A 27,725-nucleotide genomic window follows, 5' to 3' on the forward strand; every position below is an offset into this window, starting at 1 on the left:
TTCAGATCATCACTGCCTCTACTCTAGGGCACAGAAACAGAGTGAATAGGGTCAGGAGGAGGCCATTCAGCCCTTCAAACCTGCTCCATCATTCATTGTGATCATGCTTGATCATCCAACTCATCACCCTGAGTCCAATTTCTGTCTGTTCATTTTAATCCCTTTTAGCTACAAGGGCTATTAACTCCTTCTCAAAAACATTCACTGTTTCAGCCTCAACCACATCCAGTGAATCGAAGAGGCAGACCCAAGAGGCCATTCAGCCCTGTCAGGCTCCCTGTCCACTGTCTTTGATTCAGGACGTCTTAAAGTGCTCAGTGAGCGATGATACCTTTGCAATGTCATCGCTACTGTCATGTAATAAATGTGGCAGGTGCACAGGAAGTTCAAGTTTTCAGTTTTTAAGATGTTGGTCCAGCGCTAAATATTCCTCAGGACACCAAAGGGGATCGGAAACAAACATGAAGAATTGCTGGAGAAACTCAGCAGGTCTGGCAGTGCCTGTGCAGAGGGAGAGGGAGAGAGGGCACAGATAAGGTTTTGAATTGGTTATAACTGGACTTCAGAACAGGGCGAGATCTTTAGAGTCATCGAGTTTGAGAGCATGGAACAGGCTCTTTGGTCTAACGTTCCCATACTGTCCACTTTCTCACAATTAAACATAGCTTCATCTTGGATTCACTGCCAGGTGACCTGGAAGAACAGGCCAGGCTTTATTTGAAGCTGGGCTCGGGAAGGCAGCATTCCTGCCAGTGCTGCACTCCCTCAGTGCGTGCTCAAGTCTGGGAAAGGCCGGAATGCCACCACAGGAGGGCTGACATGAGGAAAGATGAGAACTGAACGTGAATCCTGTGCGGTTCCCTTCCCCGGTATCTGTGAGGGGGCATCAGGACCACTCTGCAGAATGGTGCTGATACTAATTGCCAAGAGATCACCACCTTTACCTCAGTTATCACTTTCAGACCTGAACACCTTTCTCCTTATCCGGAAAGACTCTCCCGTCTGTCCAAACCACAGCCTCTTTGTTCCCATGAGCAGCTTTGTTTGCTCCCAGTGTTACTGTCAAACCCTCTGTTATCTTCCTGCCTGTCTTTGTCCCTCTGGGCTCCTGCTCTTCCAATCTGCTTTACCCCCTGGCCCTGTCTTCATCCTAAAACACCACTTTTCCTGAGCTGCTGTCTGTTTGGTTCTGCCCCACCTCCTGCAGTTCCTCCACTGCTTTGTGTTTTGGTTAAACTCTGTTCCCTTTTTGTGGCACATGAAGGTCACAGAGTGCCAACGCGATACACAAACTCTGAAACCTCCTGCTCCTGCTGTGTGAACAAAGGCAGGAACTGCATCCAAAGCCATTCATCAATGATGTGCTCTCACAGATGGCCAGCTTCCCTATCTGAGCAGCTTTTGTTTCATTCTCAGTTCCCCCTTTCTGTCTCGGCTGACTGAGTACCCAGAAAGCACCAGCACCTTCAGAACACCTGCAGCTCGCAGCACGTGCTCAGTCCCCTGCAGGGAGGGAGGAGGGCTCTGGGAATCACCTCCGGCCCAGGAGTCTGTCTGTGACTGAGTGCCACACTCGCTGACGTGGCCTACCCCAGCTGGAAGCAGGGCTCCAGCAACTGTATCCTCTTGGCAGTCACTTCACAAGCAGCACACTCCACCCAGGCACCAACGCCCTGCTGCACAGCTCAGTCAGAGAGACTGAAGGACAAAGCTGAGAGGACAGGACAGAAGCCCAGTCAGTCAGTCAGACACTGTGTTCCCGACTGTCTGGCTGAACACCAGCCATATGGTAGGCCACTGCATTTCCACACCCTGAATCACAACTCCCCAGTCTGATGGGAGCCACCAACCCTGTCAGCATCTTCAGGTGTCCCACAGCAAACCCCTGGATGTTTTTCTTAAAGTTGCACTTACCCAGTGATGTACAAAGTGCTTGGTCATCTCTGGGGAGATCTCGCAAAGACTTTTAGCCCAAGCCGGGGAACGAGTGTCCAATTCATCGCTCAAGCCCGGTTCTAACATTGGCTTTGAAGGTGACAGCTGCCCAGGGTTTGGGTGACTTCTGCAACTTCAGCCTGGCCTCTCCCAGGCTGGTCGACAGTGCACCCGAACTGGCCCACGCATTGCAATAGGGAGACACTGGTGTGAGTGCATGTCTGTGGGGGTTTACTGTCACTGAGACATTGGCTTGGTTCCTGCTATCGGGCAGCACTGGCTGAACAATGCTGTGTGTGTGCTCCATGCCACAGTGAGAACCCAGTTACCATCTGTGGGTACACTGGTCACAGGCCTCGGGCACACATGCTGAAAGCAATGCCTTTCACACCCAGGGGCACGTTCTCAGTGAAAACCTGAAGCCACGTTGGGAAACCTTGCTCTGTTTCCCAAGGCTCCCCCCAGAGTGTCCGGAGCGTGCAGTTCCCCAAGGCTTCCTCTGTCCATTTACCAGATAGCATTCCACTCCTCTGTGTGAAATATGAAGCCTTCTTGTGCCTGCCCTCGATGATAGCCAGGTAAGAAACCTCCACCAGGTTCCAGAGATTGAAGCTTCCTGGAGAGGTCTCTGTTGGGGAGAAACCAGGGGGTGGAAAGGGGAAGCAGTCCAGGGGATTGGCCAACGTGTCTGCAGTATGTCTCTGCCTCAGTGGGTCAGATAGGGCTTCCACCCATGTGTCTGACTCAGTCCCGTTCACATTCAGTCTGTTTCCTTAATCAGGAGCTCTGCGTGCGTCTGGTCTGGCTGCTCATAGCCTTTCCGCTGTTGGAATCTGCCCTCATGATTTACTCCAAAAACTCTGGTAGGTGGGTTCGCGAATGGAGGGATACACGCACACAGACACACGCGCACACACACAGAGACACAGACACACACGGAGGGAGGGAGGCAGAGGTTCTAGCTCAGGGCTGCCTCCCACCTTGGTTTACAAGGCCAACACAGGATATCAGCTCAGTCCTGCCTCAGCCATGGCTCTCTGTGGGGAGCTGGACTGGACAGAACATGTCCCACCTTCCCACACTGCAGCAAGGACAAGGAGGATTGATTAGCTTAGGACACAGAGGGGACTGTGGGAGGGAGAAGGACTCAGTCGGGTCAGATTCTGTTCTCCAGCAATATGTACAAAAAGGCAATGCAGCAACTGCAGACCATTCCAATCCTCTGCAGGGACCTAAGAGGGACAGATGTGGGAGGTACTGTGACCAGCAACCATCCGGTATCAGAGTCTGAAGGAATTCTGCAGAAACCTCTTCACCCAGGGAGAGTGGAGCTCAGTCCCACAGGCAGGGTGGCGATGGGCTTGGGAGGGAGGGGGGAAGCTAGGAAGGGGTTGGTGTAGTCAGCCACCACGAGGTCCAGTCATTCATTGGAGAAAGTAGACACACAGGGTTTACTGGAGAAACTCAGCAGGTGCAGCAGCATCTGTAAAGAGAGTGCAGTGACCCTTCCTCAGAACTGCAAGTGGTATTTATGATGATGGGTGTGGAGGTGGGGGAGGAGGTGGTGAATAGATCATTTGACTGAGAAGGCAGACAGAGAGAGATGGAGAGAGCCCTGAGAGAGAGAGAGAGAGAGAGAGAGAGAGAGCGAGCGCGAGACCAACCATATGAATTGTTGACAGTAAACTGGGGAAGAAGAGAAGCTCCATAAACAATCAAACAAATGCCTAAGCATGTTCAAAGTCTGAAACAAAGACAGAAACAACTGGAGAAACTCAGCAGGTCTGGCAGTATCTATGGAGAGAAAGCAGAGGTAATAGATCGGGTCGAGTGACCCTTCTTCAGAAGTTCCAAACAGAGCAGGTAGAAATTGGTAAAAATGGGACTGTGTTCAAAGCAATCTCAAAATGATGTTCTGAAAAAACAAGTCTCTCAATCAAAGGTTGGCTGAGGAATTCTGAAGGGACACAGAGGGACTGAGAGAAAGAGACAGAGAGAGAAAGAGAGAGATAGAGAGAAAGAGAACTGGGGGAGAAAGAGACAAGTGTGAGAGAGAGGGAGACTGAGACAGAGAGAATGAGACACACAGAGAGGGGGACAGAGGGGGAGAGAGGGACAGAAATGTTGATGGTTGCAGATTAACCAGGCACACAGCTTGATAATATATACAGACACACACCTCCCCATTGGTCTCAGAGCCTGTGGAACTGTCTGAAGTGAGTTTTCTGTGGGTTTAGGTCACTGTGTAGACCACGCAGACAGGACAGTGCACCGTCTCGGCTCCAGATGGAGGAATTCGGACTGCCAAATCTGTCAGTGTCTCCACACCATAGTGGCCTGTCGCAACAGGTAAGTGACGACAACTTTCTGTACTGGTCAGACTGCAGCACTACACACCCAAGGCAGAGGGCATGGTGGCATCAGTGCCCAGCACAAGCCTGTCCTCCTTCTGAACCCCCTTCCCCCAGGGGAAAGGACAACTTACCCGAGCTGAGCCTGCAGCTCAGAGCACTTGCAAACCTCCTGGCTGCTGCCGAGAGAGGAACCGCACTCTGCCCAGTGCAGAGAATGCATGTGGGGTCTACTGGAGTTGGACAGAGAAATGCAGCAACCGGGAGTAGGCCATTCGGCCCTTCAAACCTGCTCCACGGCTGATCATCCAACTGCACACCCAGTTCTCCCTATCATCCTTTCAGCCCTGAAGACTGTACCCAAGTCGCTCATGATAACATTCCACATCCTGCAGCTCAGTCACTCACCGTCTGACCCACTCCCCACCCCCCACCCCCAACGGCCATGACTTGAAAAGCAAAGCCCATTGGTGGACTGACCATTGGTGAGGCCACCATTTCTTCCCAATGAATGGACTGTGAGCTGCTACCTGGGATAGCACAGAGAGTGGCCCACATCCCGGTGTTTCTGGGATCACAGGGGGAAGCTGATTCAGGCCCACTTCCTCAACCAGGGGCTGCACATGCAGATGGCTTCTCACCCCCTCTGCCCACTCCCAGACTCCCATTCCAAAACCCAGGGCAGACTCAGGTCTCAGGAGTACACATGCAGAAGATACACAGACGAGGAGGCTGGTTACAAGCAAGGAGGGTGACAGGAAGATATTGATGGGTTGGCGAGATGGTCAGGCCAGTGGCAGCTGGTATTTAACCCTGAGAAGATATACTTTGGAAGAAGAGAGTAGATCAGGGAGTATTTAATGAATGGCAGGTCACTGGGTAGCTGAGAGGAACAAGGGGATCTTGGGGTAATTATTGACAGATCCCTGAATTCAACCCAGCAAATGAATAGAACAGCAGATGGGAGAGTTGCTTTCATCAGTTGATTAGATTAGATTCCCTACAGTTTGGAAACAGGCCCTTCGGCCCAACAAGTCCAGAGTGACCCTCCGAAAAGTAACCCATCCAGACCCATTCCCCTATCCTGTACTTAACCCTGACTAATGCCCCTAACACTATGGGCAATTTAGCATGGCCAATTCACCCTAAGCTGCACATCTTTGGACTGTGGGAGGAAACCGGAGCCCCGGAGGAAACCCACGCAGACACGGGGAGAATGTGCAAACTCCACACAGACAGTTGCCTGAGGTGAGAATCGAACTTTGGTCCCTGGTGCTGTGAGGCAGCAGCGTTAACCACTGAGCCACCGTGCCGCCCCTCTACGCCAGCTGTAATATACAGTATAAGGAGGTAATGTTGGAGTTGTACAAAGTGTTGGTGAGGCCACAGCTGGAGTACTGTGTGCAGTTCTAGTCACCTCACTACAGGAAGGATGTGATAGCACTGGAGGGGATTCACCAGAATCGTTCCTGGGATGGAGACACTGAGCTGTAAGGAGAAACTAGATGGGCTGTGATTGTCTTCTTCAGATGATGGGGAGGTGGTGGGGGGAGGCGGTGAGATCGATAAGATTATGAGGGTGGAGAGAGAGAGAGAGAGAGAGAGAGAGAGAGCAGCTGCTCCCCTTGGTTGAGGGGTCAATCATGAGGGGGTGACATTTAATGGTAAGGGGCGGGAGATTCAGAGAGGATTCAGGAAAAAGCTTTCCCACTCAGCGGGTGCTGGGAATCTGGAAAACACTGCCTGGGAAGGTAGTGGAGGCTGGAGACTTTGCAGCCTTTCAACAACACTTCAAATATCATCACATTGTAGGATGTGGGACAAATGCAGAACATTGAGGTCAGTAACCTCAAGAAACTTCACTTCAGATCTCTCTGCCCATGGGTTATGGCTGCTCCCTTTTCGAATCCAGATTGCTGCATTAGACCCAGAGAGAGCGGCTCAGACTGGGCCGTTCCAAGGCAGAGATCCACCAGAATCCTCCTGAACCACAAAACCAGGTCCAGAAACCCCTGGCTCAAGGCTCTGAGACCAGCAATGCTTTCTCCCATTCTCTGTGGCTTGTTACTCAGGAAGCAAGCAGGGCAATGGAAGGGTAGAGACACAGAGGAGAGCGTATTCCCAATGGATCTCCATTAACGTGCGAGAGTTCCAGGGGACCTTGTCCTTACAAGCCTGCCCAGCACACACTGGGGTCACAGGGAAGGGGAACAGATTGCTAGCCTTTATTTCACAGGGAACGGAGGAGAACAGTAAGGGAGGTTTTAACAAAACTGTCCAAGGCAGACGTCATACCCCAGCTGGGATACAGTAACCAAGGGCCAGCCCCTGATCAAAGCAAAAAGACACTGGCCACTGGAGGTAGACCAGAGAAACTCCACTCAGCTGATCCCAGGGATGATGGAGCTGTCACGTGAGGAGAAGTTGTATATGGTAGGCAAGTACACATTGGAGTCAAGTGTGGGGTGCTGGAAAAGCACAGCAGATCAGGAGAAGGAGAATCGACGTTTTGGGCAAAAGCCCTTCATCAGGAATGAGGAATCTCTGATCCCCACCATCTGCAGCCCTCACTTTCCCATGAACTGATTTGAGTTCAGAAGGGTGAGAGGAGACCTTGCTGAAACGTACAAGATGCTTCGGGATCTTGGTGGGGTACATGTGGAAAGATTGTTTCCCCTTGTGGGTGAGTTTCGGATCAGACGGAGTTGTCTCCCATTGAAGATAGAGGTAGGAGGAATTTGTTAGTGGGGGCTGTTGAGGCTGAGCCATTAAATACCGCCAAAGCTGAGATAGACAGATGTTTAACTAATGAGGGAATCAAGGGCTGTGGGGAAAAGGTGGACTAGTGGAATGGAGGGTGATTACATCAGCCACAATCTCATTGAATGATGGAGCAGAGTGGAGGGGCTGAATGGCCTCCTGTTGCTACCATGTCCTGTGCTGTTATAGTCGAATTCTGACTTTGGTTTTGTGCTTTGTGTGTCCAGTTACTCCACTCCACAGGTCTATCCAGATGACTGCGTCGCAGTGTTTGAGAGGGACAATTGTCGCTACAGGTTACAGAAGAAGAGCAACCCAATGGTGGAATGTCAGGCATGGAGAGGTACATGAGAGACATGGAACAGCAGCATTGCAGTGGGGGAAGGGGCTGCTTCATCAGACCCCAGCACATTGCCAAGATTTCCAGATGCCATTGTGACAATGCTGTTCCTTTCATACCGTTATATCATCCTTGGGATTTTTTCAAAAAGGGGGTTGTAAAAGGCAGAGGTTCAGATTTGTCTGGGTGTGGCCACTTTGATTATAGCGAAGAGATACTGCATCAGGCACCAATCAGGGTAAAGGCTTTTTGGGTTTAGTTTATGTAACAACACCTGTACAATGGAAGGGGAGTGGCCAGTGCTCCTTGTTCAGGGTTTATTTTCTAGATTGCTTTAGTTTTGGCGAGGGACCCCGAGAAACTGATGGGAACAATGAGATGCCATGTTTCAGCCAATGATCCTTGGCTGATCCTCTCTGACAACTCTCTCTCTCTCTCTCTCTCTCTTTCCTGTAAGAATTTGTGTTTGAATTGACCTTTTTGCCCTGGGGTGCACTTATGGGATGTTGCAGGAAATCAGCTCTTTGTTAAGTTGCTTGGTCAGGTTTTCAAATTGTTGTTATTCTAAATTCTATTTTCTTTTGTTTGTGTTTCATCCATGAGCCTGTAAATAAATTCTGTTTTGTTTGAAACTGAGTGGTTGGGTCAGTGGCATCCCTCCTGGAATATCCACTAAACATCTGCTTAAACCAACCAGCAGAGTTAGGGTCTGGGCTGCTTTCTGAATATGTTTTGAGGGAGTCTGGCCTGGTCCATAACAACATCTTCACCCAGAACAGACTAAGACAATAACGTGAAGCCACAGTGACCAGCTGTAAACCATGTTAATCACTGATCTTCGCTTTATGCTCTCAGACCATGTTTTAAAAAATTCTCAAGGTCAGGTTCGTAGGAGAGTAGTCTGACACAGAACAAACGACCAAGAGGCGAGTCTGCTAGAATATGGGCATTTTATTCCCCGCAGCGTCGCCACAACGGGTCTGGCTTATACTCACTCTACATGTTACCGGAACTGGGAGCCGTCAGTTCTCGTAGAGCGGTTGCCAACAACCCACGCTCGGCGGTTAAACGTAACCCCGGAGCAGACTCACCGAACTGGAAACATTCATGTGAACAGCAGAGCAAGGCTAAAAAACACATTCCATTCTGGTTACATACAGATAAGAAGATTCACACGGGGAGGTGTGTAATAAGATTCACACGGGACTAAGCAACACCTCCATTCCGGTTAGATTCACACATGTATTGGGACATAATTTTTAACCGTTTCACCACATTCCACTGCTTGGAATTTTACACCACAGACCACTCGGCCCTGCAATGGGCCAGTATTTTGGCGTGATCGTCAGGGGCCTGGGTGCCTCTCATCTTGGGTGAAACAGTCAGGCCGGTCAAGTGAGCGGGCCAAAGTTGGATCTGTGCACAGTCAAGAAAGGGAAAGGAGATGGGGGAGTGGGAAACAAAGAGGGGCCGCTGCTGCTGGAAGGAGACTCGAGGAGAACCTACTTATGGAGATGGTGGATTGCAGGCTGGGCAAAATGAGGATGACAGTTGTGAAGGATGGGTGAAGAACAGTTGGGAACAGGGTAATGTGGGAACCAGGATCACCTACGGTCAGGAGTACCTTGGCTTCTGTGTCTGACTACACCTGGTCCTGTCATCAGATAGACCAGGAAGGGAGAAAGCTGGGCAAGTGCAGGTTCATGTAGTGTGTTGGTGGGGACCTGCGGAAGTGAGAAAGCGAGGACATTCGCAGAAAAGGCGATCCGGATGCTTGAGCTTCAATTTCATATAGAGCTTCAAGCTCGTGTCAGTTCCCCAAAGTGAGCTCACTGTTGTGTTCCATCACGGTGAAAATCAAACCTTCACATTGTGAAAGAGAATGGCTGCGACCACACGCGCACACAGCGGGTAGTGGAAATATCTCGATCTGTGAGGGAGGAGTCTGAAAGACCCATCAATGTGGGGCCCTATCCAGGGCAAAAATATAACGCACAAACCAATGCACTGTCCAGGACCCAAACTGTGAGCTTGGTGAATTCCTGGTTCCCTCCATGCTGAACAACTCCCTGCTCCAGGTGTAGGTTCATTCCACACCAAAACGTGTTCACATAGAGGCCAGGGAAAATTTCAGGCTGTTTGACCAAGAGGGACAATGATGCCAGCAGATTCCATTGCCTTGTACATGTCTTGTTCACCTTCCTTTCTAAAGGCTCAACACAGACACTGACCCAGGATACATACTGTGCAGACACAAAGCTGGGCATCATGTTGGCACACATACGCTGGGCAGGGGCAGTTGGGGTGAGGCAGAGATGCCAACAAGCAGAGGTACAATCATTTACAGCTAATTTACAGCAACGTGAGGTTTCACAAACAGTGCAATATCACCCCTGACACCAAAAAAGGATCATTTCAATAACGAGAGGTCACGCTTTCAAGGTGAGAGGGGGGTACACACAGCATGTACTTCACACAGAGGGTGGTGGGCGTCTGGAACACGTTGCCAGCAGAGGTGGGAGAGGCAGGCATGGCAGATTCATTTAAGATGCATCTGGACAGATGCATGAGTAGGTGGGGAGCAGAGGGATATAGATGCTTAGGAATTGGGCGACAGTTTGAGACAATGGATTTGGATTGGCTCAGGCTTGGAGGGCCGAAGGGCCTGTTCCTGGGCTGTAAATTATCTTTGTTCTTTCTTTGTGATTTCCTGTCCCTCCCACACCTCTGTGTACCTCATTGGTTCCCTAGCTGGGATTGAGGGTGCTCACCCAGGCAGTGGGACTTGGGGCGGAGGGCAGGATGTTGGGTTTAGGCCCTGGAACGCTGAGGATTTCCTCAGCCTGACGCTCCATGGGGTAGAGGGGAGAGGCAGGGGGAAGTGGAGGGGCCTGGGAGGAGTGTGGGTGTGGGGGCTCCCCTTCCAGCAGGGTACCTCCTGGCACAGTCCTGTCTCTGTGTGAGGGAGGGGGTACCTGCAGTGTGCACCAAGGTCTCCCTCCCCCTGATCCTAGGCCTTCAGCCATGGAGCAGTGGAGAGCTGGGGTGCCTCTTGCCACAAGGTCCTGACAGTGCAGTACCTGGTTCCCCATGGTAGCTGCCAACTCATCCATGGGCACAGCCAGCCACATCACCAACTGCTTGGGGCAGCTCCCCCACCCACCCATTCTGCCCACCAAACACCCAGGCCCCTCAGCACCCACCTGAACCCTTCACAGTAGCACCCCACAATATCCCCAGCTCCCTGCCCCCCACAACAGTTCAAGGTTCAACAGCTCAACACGCTCTCTCTCCCTCGATGAGAGACGGAGATGAACAAATACTGATTCACACACTGACCTGTACAGCCTGCCAAGGCACACACTAAAGGACGGCAAAAGTCTGTTTGTCAATGTGTGGGAGAGTGTGAGTTTGAGACAGACAGACAGAGAGACATAGAGATGGCATAGAATGGAAACAGACCCTTCAGTCCAAACTGACCAGATTATACTAAACTAATTTAGTTCCATTTGCCAGTACCTGGCTCATACCCATCTGGACCCTTCCTATTCCAATCAGTCAGATAACATCCTGGGTCAGTGTACTCTCCAGAGATGAAGAGCAGCACCTCACACCAGGAAGCAGGAAGCGAGTGGAGCTGGAACCACCGTCAGACAGAGGGAAACACTCTCTGGGTCAGTGCGGTCACAGGGACTGTGTTAGAGCATTGACCCAAACTCTGACTGGACATTAACCTCCTCAGGTTAGTCCTGCCATCCCTCCTACAGAACAGGGGCAGGAACCTGAAGGGGTCTGGGAGGATGCCTGTTTATCAGAGGGTATTTCACCCATCACCCCCATGGGATCATCAACCCCAGGTAGTGCCACATGCCACATCCTGCTCAGGATTTGGGGAACAGAAGGATTGGGAGCAGGAGTGGGCAATCCAACCCCTCCATCTGCGATCCACCATTAAACATGTGGATGTAGTCTCGATGGACTTTAGTAAGTTATCTGATAAAGTCCCACATGGCAGATTGTTACAGAAATTAAAGTTATGTGGGATTCGGGGTGGGCTGGCTGGATGGACACAAAACTAGCTTGGTCATAGAAGACAGAGGGTAGCGGTGGAAGAGTGTTCTTTTCAGATGGAGACTGACTGGTAACTAGTGGTGTTCTGCAGGGATCTGTTGTTTGTAGTAAATATAAATGATCCGGAGGAAAATGTGCATGGTCTGATTAGTAAGTTGCAGGTGACATGAAGATTGCTGGAGTCACTCATGGTGCTGATGACTGTGAAAGGATACAACGGGATATTGATAGTTTGGCGAGTTGGGCACGGAAATGGCAGCAGGAGCTTAATTCAGACAAATGCGAGGTGATGTGTTTTAGAGGATCAAACTTAGATGTGAATTATAGTGTAAATGGCAGAAGCCTGAGGAACATTAACAGATGGATCTGAGTGTGCAGGTCCACACTTCCCTAAAAGTGGGAACATAGGTGACCAAGGTGATTAAGAAGGCAAATGGCATCGGGGCCATGGAGTACAATAGTTAGCAAATCATGGTGCAGCTATATAAAACCGATGTTAGGCTGCATTGGAGTATTGTGTGCAGTTTTGGTTGCCACACTACCAGAAGGATGTGGAAGCTTTGGTGAGAATGCAGAGAAGGTTCAACAGGATGTTGCTTGCCCTCGAGGGAATTGGCTATGAAGAAAGCCTAAAAAGACTGGGTTGTTTTCACTGGAAAGACAAGGCTGACAGGAGACCTGATAGAGGTCTCCAAAATTCTGAGAGGCCGAGATAGGGTGGATAGTCAGAGGCTTTTTCCCCAAGGTTGAAGGTTCAATTACAAGGGGGGGCACAGGTTCAAGGTGCAAGGAGGAAGTTGAAGGGAGATGTGCGAGAGAGGTTTTTCACCCTGAGGATGGTAGGAGCCTGGAATGCACCGTCAGAAGAGGTGGTGGAAGTAAGCATGTTGACAACATTGAACAGGCATCTGGATAGTTACACGAACAGGGAAGGAACACAGGGATATGGACCTAATACGGGGAAAGGGTTTGATTTTTCATAGTTTAGTTAGAGCATGATGATGGACACAGGCTTGGAGGACTGAAGGGCCTGTTTCTGTGCTGTCATTCTCTTTTATCCTTTGTATCTGTTCAACACCCACCTCATCAATTCCCTTCAATATTTTGTATCCCTCTATCAAATGGCCCTGAGAGATTGACAAAGGAAGAGAGGTTGGCCATGAGCTGGGTGTGGGAGGATGGTGGGTGGAGGGTTCGGATTGGTGGCTGGGTGGGGGGGGGAGTGGGGCGAGAACTCCAGTGAGTGAGTTTACCCACCCACCCCCTCCACCCCCACACCCAGCCTTGATAGGATGGTGGCTGCGCCAGTGTAAACGTTGACAGGGCAAGGGGGGGGACCCGGTTGGCAGAGCCTGTGCCCAGTAAGGCCAGACAGGCCGTGTGCCAACCCCAGGCTGCATATTAACCCGGCTCAGCTCAGTGCCGACGTGGCTCTCGCTGGGTACCTGCACACTCTCAACCCAGACCAGAGACATCTCTACTACCAGCTACAAGAGCCAGGACCCAGAGCAACCTCAAGCCAATCTCATGGAGCTGATTGTGGTAGGTTCTAACAGGAGCACAGCTCTGTTTGTACCAGTGAAGCAGTTTCCAAGCTGACACACTGGGTTCGGTCTGTAATCCACTGGGCAGAGTATTCCAGGCTGCTGCTGTTAACAACATCCCTGTCAGCTCCAGTAGACGCCCCCTTGGGACAGTGCTCAGAATCCCTGAGCAGCAAGAGAGCTGGCAGGGGGTGGGGGATCCACTTAGGGCCTCCTGAGTCAAAGACAGAAACTCAGAGCAGGATGACACAAATCAGACCTCCCAACTTGTTCCTGTTCCCAAACCTGTCAGGAACAGAGTGGGACAGGCAGGGACCAATAACAGTGTGAAAGAGCCCCAGCCCCCTGAAACACTCAGCCGTTGTTCCCAGGCCTTTCCAAAGGGAGTATAGGGTGGGCTCTCAGAGTTGGGGGGGGGGGGGGTACACAAGCTGTGAATGGTTTTGATTTCTCCCCAGTGGAAATGTCAGACTGCTGCAGTACAACATATCAGATTGAAGCTGAGTGAATGTGGAAAGGTACAGTTTGTACAGGGCACAGGTAGTTTAACTCTCTCCCTGACACTGTGGTCACTGAAGTGGGCGAGTGAGACACGGGCGCTGGTCAGATAATGCCCAAAGGTTTTCCCGCAATTGATGCCCACCTTGAATAAATTCGAGCCTCTTCCCAAATGCAAAATAAAGGACTCTTGATGGTGAATTGGATTTCCTGCTGAAATGTATGTCTCACCCATTTCAGGGTCTGTGTACTGAACAGGCAATGTGTGCCTCCAAATGGCACAAACCAAAGAGCAGCATTGCACTGGGAAAGGAAAGAACATTCACCGCGTGGGGATTAGTATCAATGCAGAAATTGCTGGAGAAACTCAGCAAGTCTGGCAGCATCTCTGGAGAGAGCAAGAGAATGTTTCAGGTTGTGTTGCCTCTCCTTCAGAATGGATAGTAGCCAGGAAAAGGTTGGGAGAGATACTCCAGGTGAGGTGCAGTGTGGGAGTGGGGGAGAAGTCAAGAGGGAACCCAGAGAGAACAACACTTGGATAGACAAAGGTTAAATGGCCAGCTGAGGAGAATGACCACTTCACTCAACACCTACCTTCTCCCTGCAAAAGAAATGCCCTCAGCTTGCAGTGATCTGGCTCTGTAAGAGTTCCCTGGTCACCCTGTCTGCCTCTGGCTGCATGGAAGGACAGCACCTCATCTTCTGCTGGGATACTCGACCACGTTCTGCACTCAGTATTGAGGACGCTGTATTTGATATGCATGGAATGAGCTGCCAAAGGCAGTACTAGACACAAGTACAGTTCCAAAGTTTAAAGGATATTTGGACAGGAACATGAGTCGGAAAGGTTTAAAGGGATATGGGTCAGGAGCAAGCAAGTGGAACAAGTTAGTTACAGTCAGGGGACAGAAAGGGAACTGGCAGGCAGTGCAGGGATCACCTGTGGCCATTCCCCTCAACAATACGTATACCGTTTTGGATACTGTTGGGGGGGACGATTTACTAGGGGAAAGCAGTGGGGTACAGGGCTCTGGCACAGAGTCTGTCCCTGCTGCTCAGAAGGGAAGGGGGAAGAGGAGCAGAGCAGTAGGGACTCCATTGTTAGGGGGACAGATAGGAGGTTCTGTGGGGACGAGAGAGACTCATGGTTGGTATGTTGCCTCCCACATGCCAGGGTCCATGATGTCTCACATTGTGTTTTTGGGATCCTTAAGGGGGAGGGGGAGCAGCCCCAAGTCATGGTTCACACCAGCACCAACGACATAGGTAGGAAGATAGATGGGGATTGAAGGCAGAAATTCAGGGAGCTAGGGTGGAAGCTTAGAGCTAGGACGAACAGAGTTGTTGTCTCTGGTTTGTTGCCCGTGCCACGTGCTAGTGAGGCGAGGAATAGGGAGAGAGAGGAGTTGGACACGTGGCTACAGGGATGGTGCAGGAGGGAGGGTTTTGGATTCTTGGATAATTGGGGCTCTTTCTGGGGTAGGTGGGACCTCTACAAGCAGGATGGTCTTCATCTGAACCAGAGGGGTACCAATATCCTGTGGGGGGAAATTTGCTAAGGGTATTGGGGTGGGTTTAAACTAATCCAGCAGGGGAATGGAAACCAAATTGTAGTTCGAGTACAGAAAAGGTTGAGAATAGGGAGGTCCGAAATCAAGTTTCAGGGATGCAAGATGGCACTGGCAAGCAAGAAGTTGATTTGAAGTGTGTCTACTTCAACGCCAGGCGCATCCAGAATAAGGTGGGGAACTTGCAGCATTGGTTGGTATCTGGGACTTCGATGTTGTGGCCATTTCGGAGACATGGATAGAGCAGGGACAGGAACGGTTGTTGCAGGTTCCAGGATTTAGATGTTTCAGTAAGAACAGAGAAGATGGTAAAAGAGGGGGAGGTGTGGCATTGTTGGTCAAGGACAGTACTACAGTGGCAGAAAGGATGTTTGGGGACTCGTCAACTGAGGTAGTTTGGGCTGAGGTTAGAAACAGGAAAGGAGAGGTCACCCTGTTGGGAGTTTTCTATAGGCCTCCGAATAGTCCCAGGAATGTAGAGGAAAGGATTGCAAAGATGATTCTCGATAAGAGTGAGAGAGACGGGGTAGTTGTCATGGGGGACTTCAACTATCCAAATATTGACTGGGAACACTACAGTACGAGTACTATAGATGGGTCAGTTTTTTGTCCAGTGTGTGCAGGAGGGCTTCCTGTCACAGTATGGAGTCAGGCCAACAAGAGGGGAAGCCACAATAGATTTGGTACTGGGTAATGAGCCCAGCCAAGTGTTAGACTTGGAAGTAGGTGAGCACTTTGGTGATAGCGATCACAATTCTGTTATGTTTACTTCAGTGATAGAAAGGGATAGGTGTATACCACTGGGTAAGACTTATAGCTGGGGGAAAGACAATTACGATGCGATTAGGCAAAATTTAGGAAGAATAGGATGGGGAAGGGAACTGCAGGGGATGGGCACTTTAAAAATGTGGAGCTTATTCAAGGAAAAGCTCCTGTGTGTCCTAGATAAGTATGTACCTGTCAGGCAGGGAGGAAGATGTAGAGCGTGGGAGCCATGGTTTATGAAGGAAGTGGAATCTCTAGTCAAGAGGAAGAAGAACGCTTATGTTAGGATGAGATGTGAAGGCTCAGTTGGGGTGCTTGAGGCTTACAAGGTAGCCAGGAAAGACCAAAAGATAGAGCTCAGAAGAGCCAGGAGGAGATGTGAGAAGTTGTTGGCGGATAGGATCAGGGTAAACCATAAGGCTTTCTATAGGTATTTATGGAATAAAAGAATGACGAGAGTAAGATTAGCGCCAATCAAGGATAGTAGTGGGAAGTTGTGTGTGGAGACAGAGGAGATAGGGGAAGCACTAAATGAATATTTTTCGACAGTATTCACTCTAGAAACGACAATGTTGTTGAGGACAATACTGAGATACAGGCTACTAGACTCGGTGTGATTGAGGTTCACAAGGAAGAGGTATTAGAAATCCTGCAGAGTGTGAAAATAGATAAGTTCCCTGGGCTGGATGGGATTTATCCACGGATCCTCTGGGAAGCCAGAGGAGATTGCCGAGCCTTTGGCTTTGATCTTTAAATCGTCATTGTCTTCAGGAATAGTGCCAGAAGACTGGAGGATAGCAAATGTGGTTCTCCTGTTCAAGAAGGGGAGTAGAGACAACCCTGGTAATTATAGACCAGTGAGCCTTACTTCAGTTGTTGGTAAGGTGCTGGAAAAGGTTATAAGAGATAGGATTTATAATCATCTAGAAAAGAATAATTTGATTAGGGATAGTCAGCACGGTTTTGTGAAGGGTAGGTTGTGCCTCACAAACCTTATTGAGTTTTTAGATTAGATTACTTACAGTGTGGAAACAGGCCCTTCGGCCCAACAAGTCCACACCGACCCGCCGAAGCGCAACCCACCCAGACCCCTACCTTTACCCGTTTAACCTAACACTACGGGCAATTTAGCATAGCCAATTCACCTGACCCGCACATCTTTGGACTGTGGGAGGAAACCGGAGCACCCGGAGGAAACCCACGCAGACACGGGGAGAATGTGCAAACTCCACACAGTCAGTCGCCTGAGTCGGGAATTGAACCCGGGTCTACAGGCGCTGTGAGGCAGCAGTGCTAACCACTGGGCCACCGTGCCGCCCACAGTTCTTTGAGAAGGTGACCAAACAGGTAGATGAGAGTAAACCGGTTGATGTGGTGTATATGGATGTCAGCAAGGTGTTTGATAAGGTTCCCCACAGTAGGCTATTGTACAAAATGTGGAGGAATGGGATTGTGGGAGATATAGCAGTTTGGATCAGTAATTGGCTTGCTGAAAGAAGACAGAGGGTGGTGGTTGGTGGGAAATGTTCATCCTGGAGTCCAGTTACTAGCGACGTACCGCAAAGATCGGTGTTGGGTCCACTGCTGTTCGTCATTTTAATAAATGACCTGAATGAGGGCTTAGAAGGGTGTGTCAGCAAATTTGCGGATGACACTAAGGTCGGTGGAGTTGTGGATAGTGACGAAGGATGTAGTAGGTTGAAGAGAGACATAGATAGGATGCAGAGCTGGGCTAAGAGGTGGCAAATAGACTTTAATGTGGACAAGTGTGAGGTGATACACTTTGGATGGAGTAATCAGAATACAAAGTACTGAGCTAATGGTAAGATTCTTGGTGGTGTAAATGAGCAGAGAGATCTCGGTGTCCATGTACACAGATCCCTGAAAGTTGCCACCCAGATTGACATGGTTGTTAAGAAGGCATACAGTGTTTTGGCCTTTATTAATAGAGGGATCGAGTTCCGGAACCAGGAGGTTATGCTGCAGCTGTACAAAGCTCTGGTATGGCCACACTTGGAGTATTGTGTACAGTTCTGGTCACCGCATTGTAAGAAGGATGTGGAAGCTTTGGAAAGGGTGCAGAGGAGATTTACTAGGATGTTGCCTGGTATGGAAGGAATGTCTTACGAGGAAAGGCTGAGGGACTTGAGGCTGTTCTCATTAGAGAGAAGAAGGTTGAGAGGTGAATTAATAGAGACATACAAGATAATCAGAGGGTTACATAGGGTGGACAGGGAGAGCCTTTTTGCAAGTACGGGGACAGCAAACACGAGGGGACACAACTTTAAAGTGAGGGGGGATAGGTATAAGACAGATGCCAGAGGTAGTTTCTTTACTCAGAGCGTAGTAAGGATATGGAATGCTTTGCCTGCAATGGTAGTAGATTCGCCAAGTTTAAGTGCATTTAAGTTGTCATTGGACAGGCATATGGACGTACATGGAATAGTGTAGGTGGGATGGGCTTCAGATTAGTATGACAGGGCGGCACAACATCGAGGGCCGAAGGGCCTGTACTGCGCTGTAATGTTCTGAGTTCAGTTAGGGAAAGCTGGTCATCTGTGGGCTAGAGATCCCTGTCTTACAGATCCCCCTCTTCCCGAGGGACACGGGGATCCCTGTCTGACAGATTCCCCTCTTCCTGAGGGACACAGGGATCTCTGTCTGACAGATCCCTCTTCCCGAGGGACACGGGGATCCCTGTCTGACAGATCCTCCTCTTCCCGAGGGACACGGGGATCCCTGTCTGACAGATCCCCCTCTTCCTGAGGGACACGGGGATCCCTGTCTGACAGATCCTCCTCTTCCCGAGGGACACGGGGATCTCTGTCTGACAGATCCCCTCTTCCAGAGGGATATAGGAATCCCTGTCTGACAGATTCCCCTCTTCCCGAGGGACACAGAGATCCCCGTCTGACAGATTCCCCTCTTCCCGAGGGACACAGGGATGCCTGTCTGACAGATCCCACTTCCCGAGGGACACAGGGATGCCTGTCTGACAGATCCCACTTCCCGAGGGACACAGGGATCCCTGTCTGACAGATCCTCCTCTTCCCGAGGGACATGAGGATCCCTGTCTGACAGATCCCCCTCTTCCCGAGGGACACAGGGATCCCTGTCTGACAGATCCCCCTCTTCGCGAGGGGCACAGGAATCCCTGTCTGACAGATCCCTCTTCCCGAGGGACACAGGGATCTCTGTCTGACAGATTCCCCTCTTCCTGAGGGACACAGGGATCCCTGTCTGACAGATCCTCCTCTTCCCGAGGGACACAGGGATCTCTGTCTGACAGATCCCACTTCCCGAGGGACACAGGGATCTCTGTCTGACAGATCCCTCTTCCCGAGGGACACGTGGATCCCTGTCTGACAGATCCTCCTCTTCCCGAGGGACACGGGGATCCCTGTCTGACAGATCCCCCTCTTCCTGAGGGACACGGGGATCCCTGTCTGACAGATCCCCTCTTCCAGAGGGATATGGGAATCCCTGTCTGACAGATTCCCCTCTTCCCGAGGGACACAGAGATCCCCGTCTGACAGATCCCCCTCTTCCCGAGGGACACAGGGATGCCTGTCTGACAGATCCCACTTCCCGAGGACACAGGGATGCCTGTCTGACAGATCCCACTTCCCGAGGGACACAGGGATCCCTGTCTGACAGATCCCCCTCTTCCCGAGGGACACAGGAATCCCTGTCTGACAGATCCCTCTTCCCGAGGGACACAGGGATCTCTGTCTGACAGATCCCTCTTCCCGAGGGACACGGGGGATCTCTGTTTGACAGATCCCCCTCTTCCCGAGGGACACGGGGATCCCTGTCTGACAGATCCTCCTCTTCCCGAGGGAGACGGGGATCCTTGTCTGACAGATCCCTCTTCCCGAGGGACACGGGGATCTCTGTTTGACAGATCCCCCTCTTCCCGAGGGACACGGGGATCCCAGTCTGACAGATCCCCCTCTTCCCGAGGGACACGGGGATCCCTGTCTGACAGATCCCCTCTTCCCGAGGGAGTCGGGGATCGCAATGTGGGCTGGTGTTCCCAGTTGAACTGCCTCCCTCTTCCCGAAGGGATTAATCTGGGAAGTGACCCTCGGATCAGGCTGAAGACTTGGAGACCCATGTTCCATTGCCTTTCAACAAGTGCACACTCACATCATCCCAGCTTTTTCCACAGATCCTCCCCTCCCCCGACTCTGTCTCCACATCTCCCTGATATCCTGTGACCAGGAATCTCAGTCTGACTGGGGTTTAGTGGGGGGGCCGGGGGGTGGGGGGGAGGTGGGCTGTGCCCTGAGTTAATGCATCTTCTCTTGCTTGTTCCCTGGCTCATTCCCATCAAACCGGACAGAGGCTGGTGGTATCTGTCTCCCTGCTGTTCCTGCTTATTCACCAGGAAGAATCTTACTGCTTAGTCGCAACCCAGAACATAACTTGTACAGACAATGGCGTCGTGTATCCGCTGGAAGCAAATTTGACAAATTCCGACTGTATGAGATGTGTCTGCTCAACCGGAGAGATCCACTGCTGTTCCACGTGTGTCATGGTCTGCTGCTTCACCCCCACCGGGACCTCATTCACAGCACACACACACCGTGGGGAGGACAGTCAATGGACAGGAGCTCAGTCAGGTCATGGGGAAGGGTCACACTCCAACACCTAACACCTCCTCCCCCACCCTCAGCCCAGGGGGCAATCCCAGTGTAGGGCTGGGAGGTGGGGCTGGGGGTGGGGGGGGGGGAAGGGAGAACCCCAGAAATCAGACAAGGGATGGGGAGAGCAGCAAGGCAGAGGGGTACTGGGGTCAGAGTAAACAGCAAGTGAGGGTGAAGGGTGGAATATGGGAGCATGGGGCTGAGGGAGGTGGGAGTCATAATGATGGGAAAGACGGTGAGGAGGGAGAGGGAGAGGGGAATGGGAGGGAGGGGTAAAGGTGGGGTGGGGACAGATGTGAAGTGGTCTGGTGCAGTGGATTCTTCAGTGATCACTGGTGGGGATCTGCAGTGAGAGCAGTGTGCCTGGGGAATGGGTCCCTGATTATCAGCCACTATCCTTCTGATCCATTGCTGCTGTATGATCTGCAGGGTCCCCAGGCCTGTAGCCATCCCAGACGACTGTGTTGCAGTTTTCCATCAGGATCAGTGTCGCTACCACGTGCACAAGGTGAACGACAGCTCAGTGGAATGCCCAGTGTTCAGCAGCGTCCTGTAGTAAGCTGATCATCGCTTCAGTTCCTCAGCAGAGAGGCACGAACCAACACCAGGGGGCAGCATGGCCCTTCTGAAAATATCTGTCAATAAACTAACTGCATCGTGCTCAAACTTTCTCTGCTTTACAGTTCATCAAGAAGTCTTCATGTTGGGGTGGTTGGAAGAGAGAGTGTGGAGAGTGGGTGGAGGAGAGAGAATGCTGTGTGAGGAGAGTGAATGACAGAGAGCATGCACATGTGGGGATAGAGATAGAGAGAGAGAGAGAGAGAGAGACACACACACACACACACAGAGTGTGGTGGGGAGAGAGAGTGCATGTGAGCGGGCAGAGAAAGAGACAGTGAGTACACAGGGTGAGAAGAGGGAGAGCATGATGGGGGAGCTAAGGGGACAGAGAGAGAAAGGGACAGTGTTGGTGGTGTCCTAATGTTGGGAATGGTGGGAGCTATATTCCAAACCCCAGGTCTGTTTTTCTAAGGAGTTGCTGAGAAGTAATTCCATGATGATTTGGCCTCAGGAGGGGATGAGGTGCAAGGGATAGTGTCCTGGCCTCAGGGCAGGGAGCTCCAGGTTAATGGTCCAGCCCAGGAGCTGGAGGATGGCCAGGTATTCTGTGTGCTAGGCCTGAGCCAGTGAGTAGCAGTAAATCAGAGGCTGTTACTGCTGTAGGAGCAACACAGTCAGGAGAGAGCCTCAACTGAGTTACGTGCTCCAGTGTGAGAGAGTGAGGGTCAGATCGTCACAGAGTCAGAGAGATGTACAGCACGGAAACAGACCCTTTGGTCCAACTAGTCCATGCAGATATCCTCAATTAATCTAGTCCTATTTGCCAACACTTGGCCCATATCCCTTTAAACTCTTGCTATTCATTGACCCAGCCAGGTGCCTTTTAAATGTTGTAATTGTAACAGCCTCCACCACTTCCTCTGGCTTTGCCTATTTACCCTGTCCATGCCCTCGTAATTTTGTAAACCTCTATAAGGTCACCTCTCAGTCTCTGACACTCCAGGGAAAACAGCCCCAGCCTGTTCAGCCTCTCCCTGTAGCTCAAATCCTCCAACCCTGGCAAAATCCTTATAAATCTTTTCTGAACCCTTTCAACTTTCACAACATCTTTCCGATAGGAAGGAGACCAGAATTGCATGAAATATTCCAACAGTGGCCTAACCAATGTCATGTGCATCCGCAACATGACCTCCCAACGCCTGTACTCAGTACTCTGACCAATAAAAGAAAGCATACCAAACACCTTCTTCATTATCCTATCTACCTGCGACTCCACTTTCAAGGAGCTGTGAACCTGCACTCCAAGGTCCAGAACTAGAGGGCATAGGTTTAGGGTGAGAGGGGAAACGTTTAAAAGGGACCTAAGGGCAACTTATTCATGCAGAGGGTGGTACGTGTATGGAATGAGCTGCCAGAGGATGTGGTGGAGGCTGGTACAATTGCAACATTTAAGAGGCATTTGGATGGGTATATGAATAGGAAGGGGTTGGAGGGATATGGGCCGGGTGCTGGCAGGTAGGACTAGATTGGGTTGGGATATCTGGTCGGTAGGGATGGGTTGGACCGAAGGGTCTGTTGCCATGCTGTAGATCTCTATGACTAAGTATACTCCTCCTGCCTTTATACTCTGAGGATTCACTCAATCTATCCTGTCTATACCTGACATATGCTTCCTTCTTTTTCTTAACCAAACCCTCAATTTCTTTTGCCATCCAGCATTCCCTATACCTACCAGCTTTCCCTTTCACCCTGGCAGGAATATACTTTCTCTGGATTCTTGTTACCTCATTTCTGAAGGCTTCCCATTTTCCAGCCGTCCCTTTACCTGCGAACATCTGCCCCCAATCATACCGTCAAAATTAGCCTTTCTCCAATTTAGAACTTCAACTTTTAGATCTGGTCTATCCTTTTCCATCACTATTTTAAAACTAATTGAATTATGGTCTCTGGTCCCAAAGTGCTCCCCCACTGACACCTCAGTCACCTGCCCTGCCTTATTTCCCAAGAGTAGGTCAAGTTTTGCACCTTCTCTCGTAGGTACATCCACATACTGAGTCAGGAAGTTGTCTTGTACACACTTAACAAATTCCTCTCCATCTAAACCCTTAACACTATGTTTGGAAAGTTAAAATGCCCTACAATAACTACCCTATTATTCTTACAGATAGCTGAGATCTCCTCACAAGTTTGTTTCTCAATTTCCCTCTGACTATTAGGGGATCTATAATATAATCCCAATAAGGTGATCATCCCTTTCTTATTTCTCAGTTCCACCCAAATAACTTCCCTGGATGTATTTCCAGGAATACCCTCCCTCAGCACAGCTGTAATGCTATCCCTTATCAAAAATGCCATTCCCCCTCCTCTCTTGCCTCCCTTTCTATCCTTCCTGTAGCATTTGTATCCTGGAACATTAAGCTGCCAGTCCTGCCCATCCCTGAGCCATGTTTCAGTAATTGCTATGATATCCCAGTCCCACGTTCCTAACCATGCCCTGAGTTAATCTATTAGGCCCCTTGCATTGAAATAAATGCAGTTTAATTTATCAGCCCTACCTTGCTCTCTGCTTTGTCCCTGCCTGCCCTGACTGTTTGACTCGCTCCTTTTCCTAACTGTACCAGTCTTAGATTGATCCCTTTCCTCACTATCTCCCTGGGTCCCACCCCCTTATTAGTTTAAATCCTCCTGAGCAGCTCAAGCAAATATCCCTGCCAGTGTCTTAGTCCGCTTCCAAGTCACAGAGGAGAGTGAGTGTGTGTGCAAATCAGTGGAAACACTCTGTCAGTTCCCCAGCTCCACATACGCACCAATCCTTTGTGTGGCACACACAATTCTTGGGTCTCAGTTTGAGATGTGGACCGTCACCACAGCACTGTATTTCCGAGATGGGGTTGTTGTGATGTGTTCTGTCTCTGACTCGTACTATTTCGAAATAAGCCAGGCTCAAATCTGTGCTGAGACAACAGTGCACAGAGATGGTGCCCCCTATGCAGGGAGCTGATGACTGCAGTCTGTGAACAACTCTGCAATCAGTCAGATAACATCCTGGGTCAGCGTACTCTCCAGAGATGAAGAGCAGCACCTCGCACCAGGAAGCAGGAAGCGAGTGGAGCTGGAACCACCATCAGACAGAGGGAAACACTCTCTGGGTCAGTGCGGTCACAGGGACTGTGTTAGAGCATTGACCCAAACTCTGACTGGACATTAACCTCCTCAGGTTAGTCCTGCCATCCCTCCTACAGAACAGGGGCAGGAACCTGAAGGGGTCTGGGAGGATGCCTGTTTATCAGAGGGTATTTCACCCATCACCCCCATGGGATCATCAACCCCAGGTAGTGCCACGTGCCATATCCTGCTCAGGATTTGGGGAACAGAAGGATTGGGAGCAGGAGTGGGCAATCCAACCCCTCCATCCCCGATCTGCCATTAAACACAATCCTGGCTGATCTTATCCCTGCCTGCTCCCCAATGCCCTTTATCCTGATTTTCATCAGAAAGACAGAAGCTTGAACAGGCCCTTCAGCCCACAATGTTGTACTGAACATTATGCCAAATTCAACCAATCCCTTCTGCCTGCCATCTCTCTCTCTCCATCCCTTCTATACTCTTGGGCTGACCTGAAAATCCCTGAAGGGTCCCTATTGTATCTGCCCCCACCAACACCCCAGACAAACCTATTTCTATCTTCAATCTGTTGATTGGTTTTGCCCTGACTGCGCTCTGGGTAAGTGAGTTCCACAGACGGATGTATGTCTGGGAGAAGGAGTTACCCCTCCCTTCCCCTCCCCTCGGTGTTGAACCTAAACCCCCACCCCTGACTCTCTATCTACCACCTCTTGTTCTACACTGTCTCACAAAGTCTGAGAGACAGCAGAAGGAGCAGGAAGACTGATCTTGAGTTGGGGTGGGTGGAGGGGGAGGGGGGGGGGGGGGGAGGGTGCTGGGAACATGCTGGGAGGGAGGGTTTGGATTGGAGCCTGGGTAAGTGGGGGGGAAAAAAAGAGTTCCAGGCAGTGAGCTTAGCCACCCCAGCCCCCACCAGTCTCGCCAGGACAGGGCTTATATTGGTATGAGCAATTGGGGGGACCCGGTTGGCAGAGCCTGTGCCCAGTAAGGCCAGACAGGCCGTGTGCCAACCCCAGGCTGCATATTAACTCGGCTCAGCTCAGTGCCGACGTGGCTCTCGCTGGGTACCTGCACACTCTCAACCCAGACCAGAGACATCTCTACGACCAGCTACAAGAGCCAGGACCCAGAGCAACCTCAAGCCAATCTCATGGAGCTGATTGTGGTAGGTTCTAACAGGAGCACAGCTCTGTTTGTACCAGTGAAGCAGTTTCCAAGCTGACACACTGGGTTCGGTCTGTAATCCACTGGGCAGAGTATTCCAGGCTGCTGCTGTTAACAACATCCCTGTCAGCTCCAGTAGACGCCCCCTTGGGACAGTGCTCAGAATCCCTGAGCAGCAAGAGAGCTGGCAGGGGGTGGGGGATCCACTCAGGGTCTCCTGTCTGACACAGGAACGGGGATCCCAGTCTGACAGACTCCCTCTTCCAGAGGGACTTGGGGATAAGAGGAATGTGGGAGGGGGATCCCAATCTGACAGACTCCCTCTTCCAGAGGGACTTGGGGATAAGAGGAATGTGGGATGGGGATCCCAGTCTGACAGACTCCCTCTTCCAGAGGGACTTGGGGATAAGAGGAATGTGGGAGGGGGATCCCTGTCTGACAGACTCCCTCTTCCCGAGGGACACGGGGATCCCAGTCTGACAGATCCCCTCTTCCCGAGGGAGTCGGGGATCGCAATGTGGGCTGGTGTTCCCAGTTGAACTGCCTCCCTCTTCCCGAAGGGATTAATCTGGGAAGTGACCCTCGGATCAGGCTGAAGACTTGGAGACCCATGTTCCATTGCCTTTCAACAAGTGCACACTCACATCATCCCAGCTTTTTCCACAGATCCTCCCCTCCCCCGACTCTGTCTCCACATCTCCCTGATATCCTGTGGCCAGGAATTTCAGTCTGACTGGGGTTTAGTGGGGGGGCCGGGGGGTGGGGGGGAGGTGGGCTGTGCCCTGAGTTAATGCATCTTCTCTTGCTTGTTCCCCGGCTCATTCCCATCAAACCGGACAGAGGCTGGTGGTATCTGTCTCCCTGCTGTTCCTGCTTATTCACCAGGAAGAATCTTCCTGCAATCTCAGAGTCCAGAATGACCCGGAATCCGGTATGTACGTGTCACACGATGCCACCCACAGTGACTGGGGCTGGGGAATGGGGTTGGGGGTGTTTGATTTCACTGCCCCCTTGGCCAGGTCAAACACTCACAAACCGAGCGAGACTCCAATGGCTTGTTTCCTTGCATCCTCACCGACGGCTGTGGTGTAGAGAGACCAGGACTCCCCACAGAAAGCACCTCATGTCTGCCCAGGCTGAATTCTCCATCGCCCACAACACTATCCATCCACAGGGAGGTGCCCAGGGTCTAGGAGGCATGGGGGCACCTCCCTGTGGATGGATACAGTTGTTATGGGGGATTTTAACATGCAGGTAGACTGGGAGAATCAGGATGGTATTGGGCCACAAGAAAGAGACTTTGTGGAGTGCCTCAGAGATGGATTCTTAGAGCAGCTGGTGCTGGAGCCGACCAGGGAGAAGGCAATTCTGGATCTGGTATTGTGTAACGAACCAGAATTGGTCAGAGACCTCGAAGTGAAGGAGCCATTGGGAAGTAGTGACCATAATACAATAAGCTTCAATCTGCAATTTGAGAGGGAGAGGGTACAGTCAGAAGTGACAGTACTTCTGTTGAATAAAGGGAATTATGGAGCTATGAGGGAGGAGCTGGCCAAAGTTCAATGGTGCAATACCTTAGCAGGGATGACCGTGGAGGAACAATGGCGGATATTTCTGTGTATAATGCAGAAGTTGCAGGATCAGTTCATTCATAATAGGAAGAAAGATCCCAGGAGGAGACATGGGCGGCCGTGGCTGACGGGGGAAGTAAAGAAACATATAAAGTTTAAAGAGAAAAAGTATAACATAGTTAAGATAAGTGGGAAAACTGAGGACTGGGAAGCTTTTAAAGAGCAACAGAGGATTACTAAGAAGGAAATACGCAGAGGAAAAATGAGGTACGAAGGTAAACTGGCCAAGAATATTAAGGAGGATAGTAAAAGCTTTTTTAGGTATGTGCAAGGCAAAAAAATGGTTAGGACAAAACTTGGGCCCTTGAAGACAGAAACAGGGGAATATATTACTAGGAACAAAGAAATGGCAGAGGAATTAAATGGGTACTTCAGATCTGTGTTCACTTGGGAAGACACAAGCAATCTCCCTGAGGTAACAGTGGCTGAAGGACCTGAACTGAAGGGAAAATTTATATTTGCCAGGATTTGGTGTTGGAGAAGCTGTTAGGTTTGAAGATTGATAAGTCTCCGGGGCTTGATGGTCTGCATCCCAGGGTACTGAAGGAGGTGGCTCGGGAAATCGTGGATACGTTGGTGATTATTTTCCAGAGTTCAATAGATTCGGGGTCGGTTCCTGAGGATTGGACGGTGGCAAATGTTATACCACTTTTTAAGAAAGGTGGGTGAGAGAAAGCAGGTAATTATAGACCAGTTAGTCTGACCTCAGTGGTGGGAAAGATGCTGGAGTCTATTATAAAGGATGAAATTACTGCACATCTG

The 27,725-nt window shown here is 50.7% G+C and overlaps 1 protein-coding gene and 1 long non-coding RNA gene across 2 annotated transcripts; both read left to right on the plus strand.

Moving 5' to 3' along the window:
- The first annotated feature begins 1,603 nt into the window (after positions 1–1,603).
- LOC122543229 (beta-microseminoprotein) lies at positions 1,604–8,000 on the plus strand. Its single transcript, XM_043681705.2, has 4 exons — positions 1,604–1,789; positions 2,717–2,798; positions 4,173–4,284; positions 7,274–8,000. The coding sequence occupies exons 1-4, from the start codon at positions 1,787–1,789 to the stop codon at positions 7,395–7,397; spliced, it is 321 nt and encodes a 106-aa protein (XP_043537640.2). The 5' UTR covers positions 1,604–1,786; the 3' UTR covers positions 7,398–8,000.
- Positions 8,001–12,892: 4,892 nt separating this feature from the next.
- On the plus strand, positions 12,893–21,143 carry LOC148135690 (uncharacterized). Its single transcript, XR_015754911.1, has 3 exons — positions 12,893–12,999; positions 20,178–20,362; positions 20,911–21,143. It is a non-coding gene; the product is annotated as an uncharacterized LOC148135690 (long non-coding RNA).
- The last annotated feature ends 6,582 nt before the right edge of the window (positions 21,144–27,725 follow it).

This window comes from Chiloscyllium plagiosum, unplaced genomic scaffold, assembly GCF_037043375.1.
Source record: "Chiloscyllium plagiosum isolate Xiang-an unplaced genomic scaffold, Cpla_swu_hap1 HiC_scaffold_48, whole genome shotgun sequence".
In the NCBI taxonomy this organism is placed as follows: Eukaryota; Metazoa; Chordata; class Chondrichthyes; order Orectolobiformes; family Hemiscylliidae; genus Chiloscyllium; species Chiloscyllium plagiosum.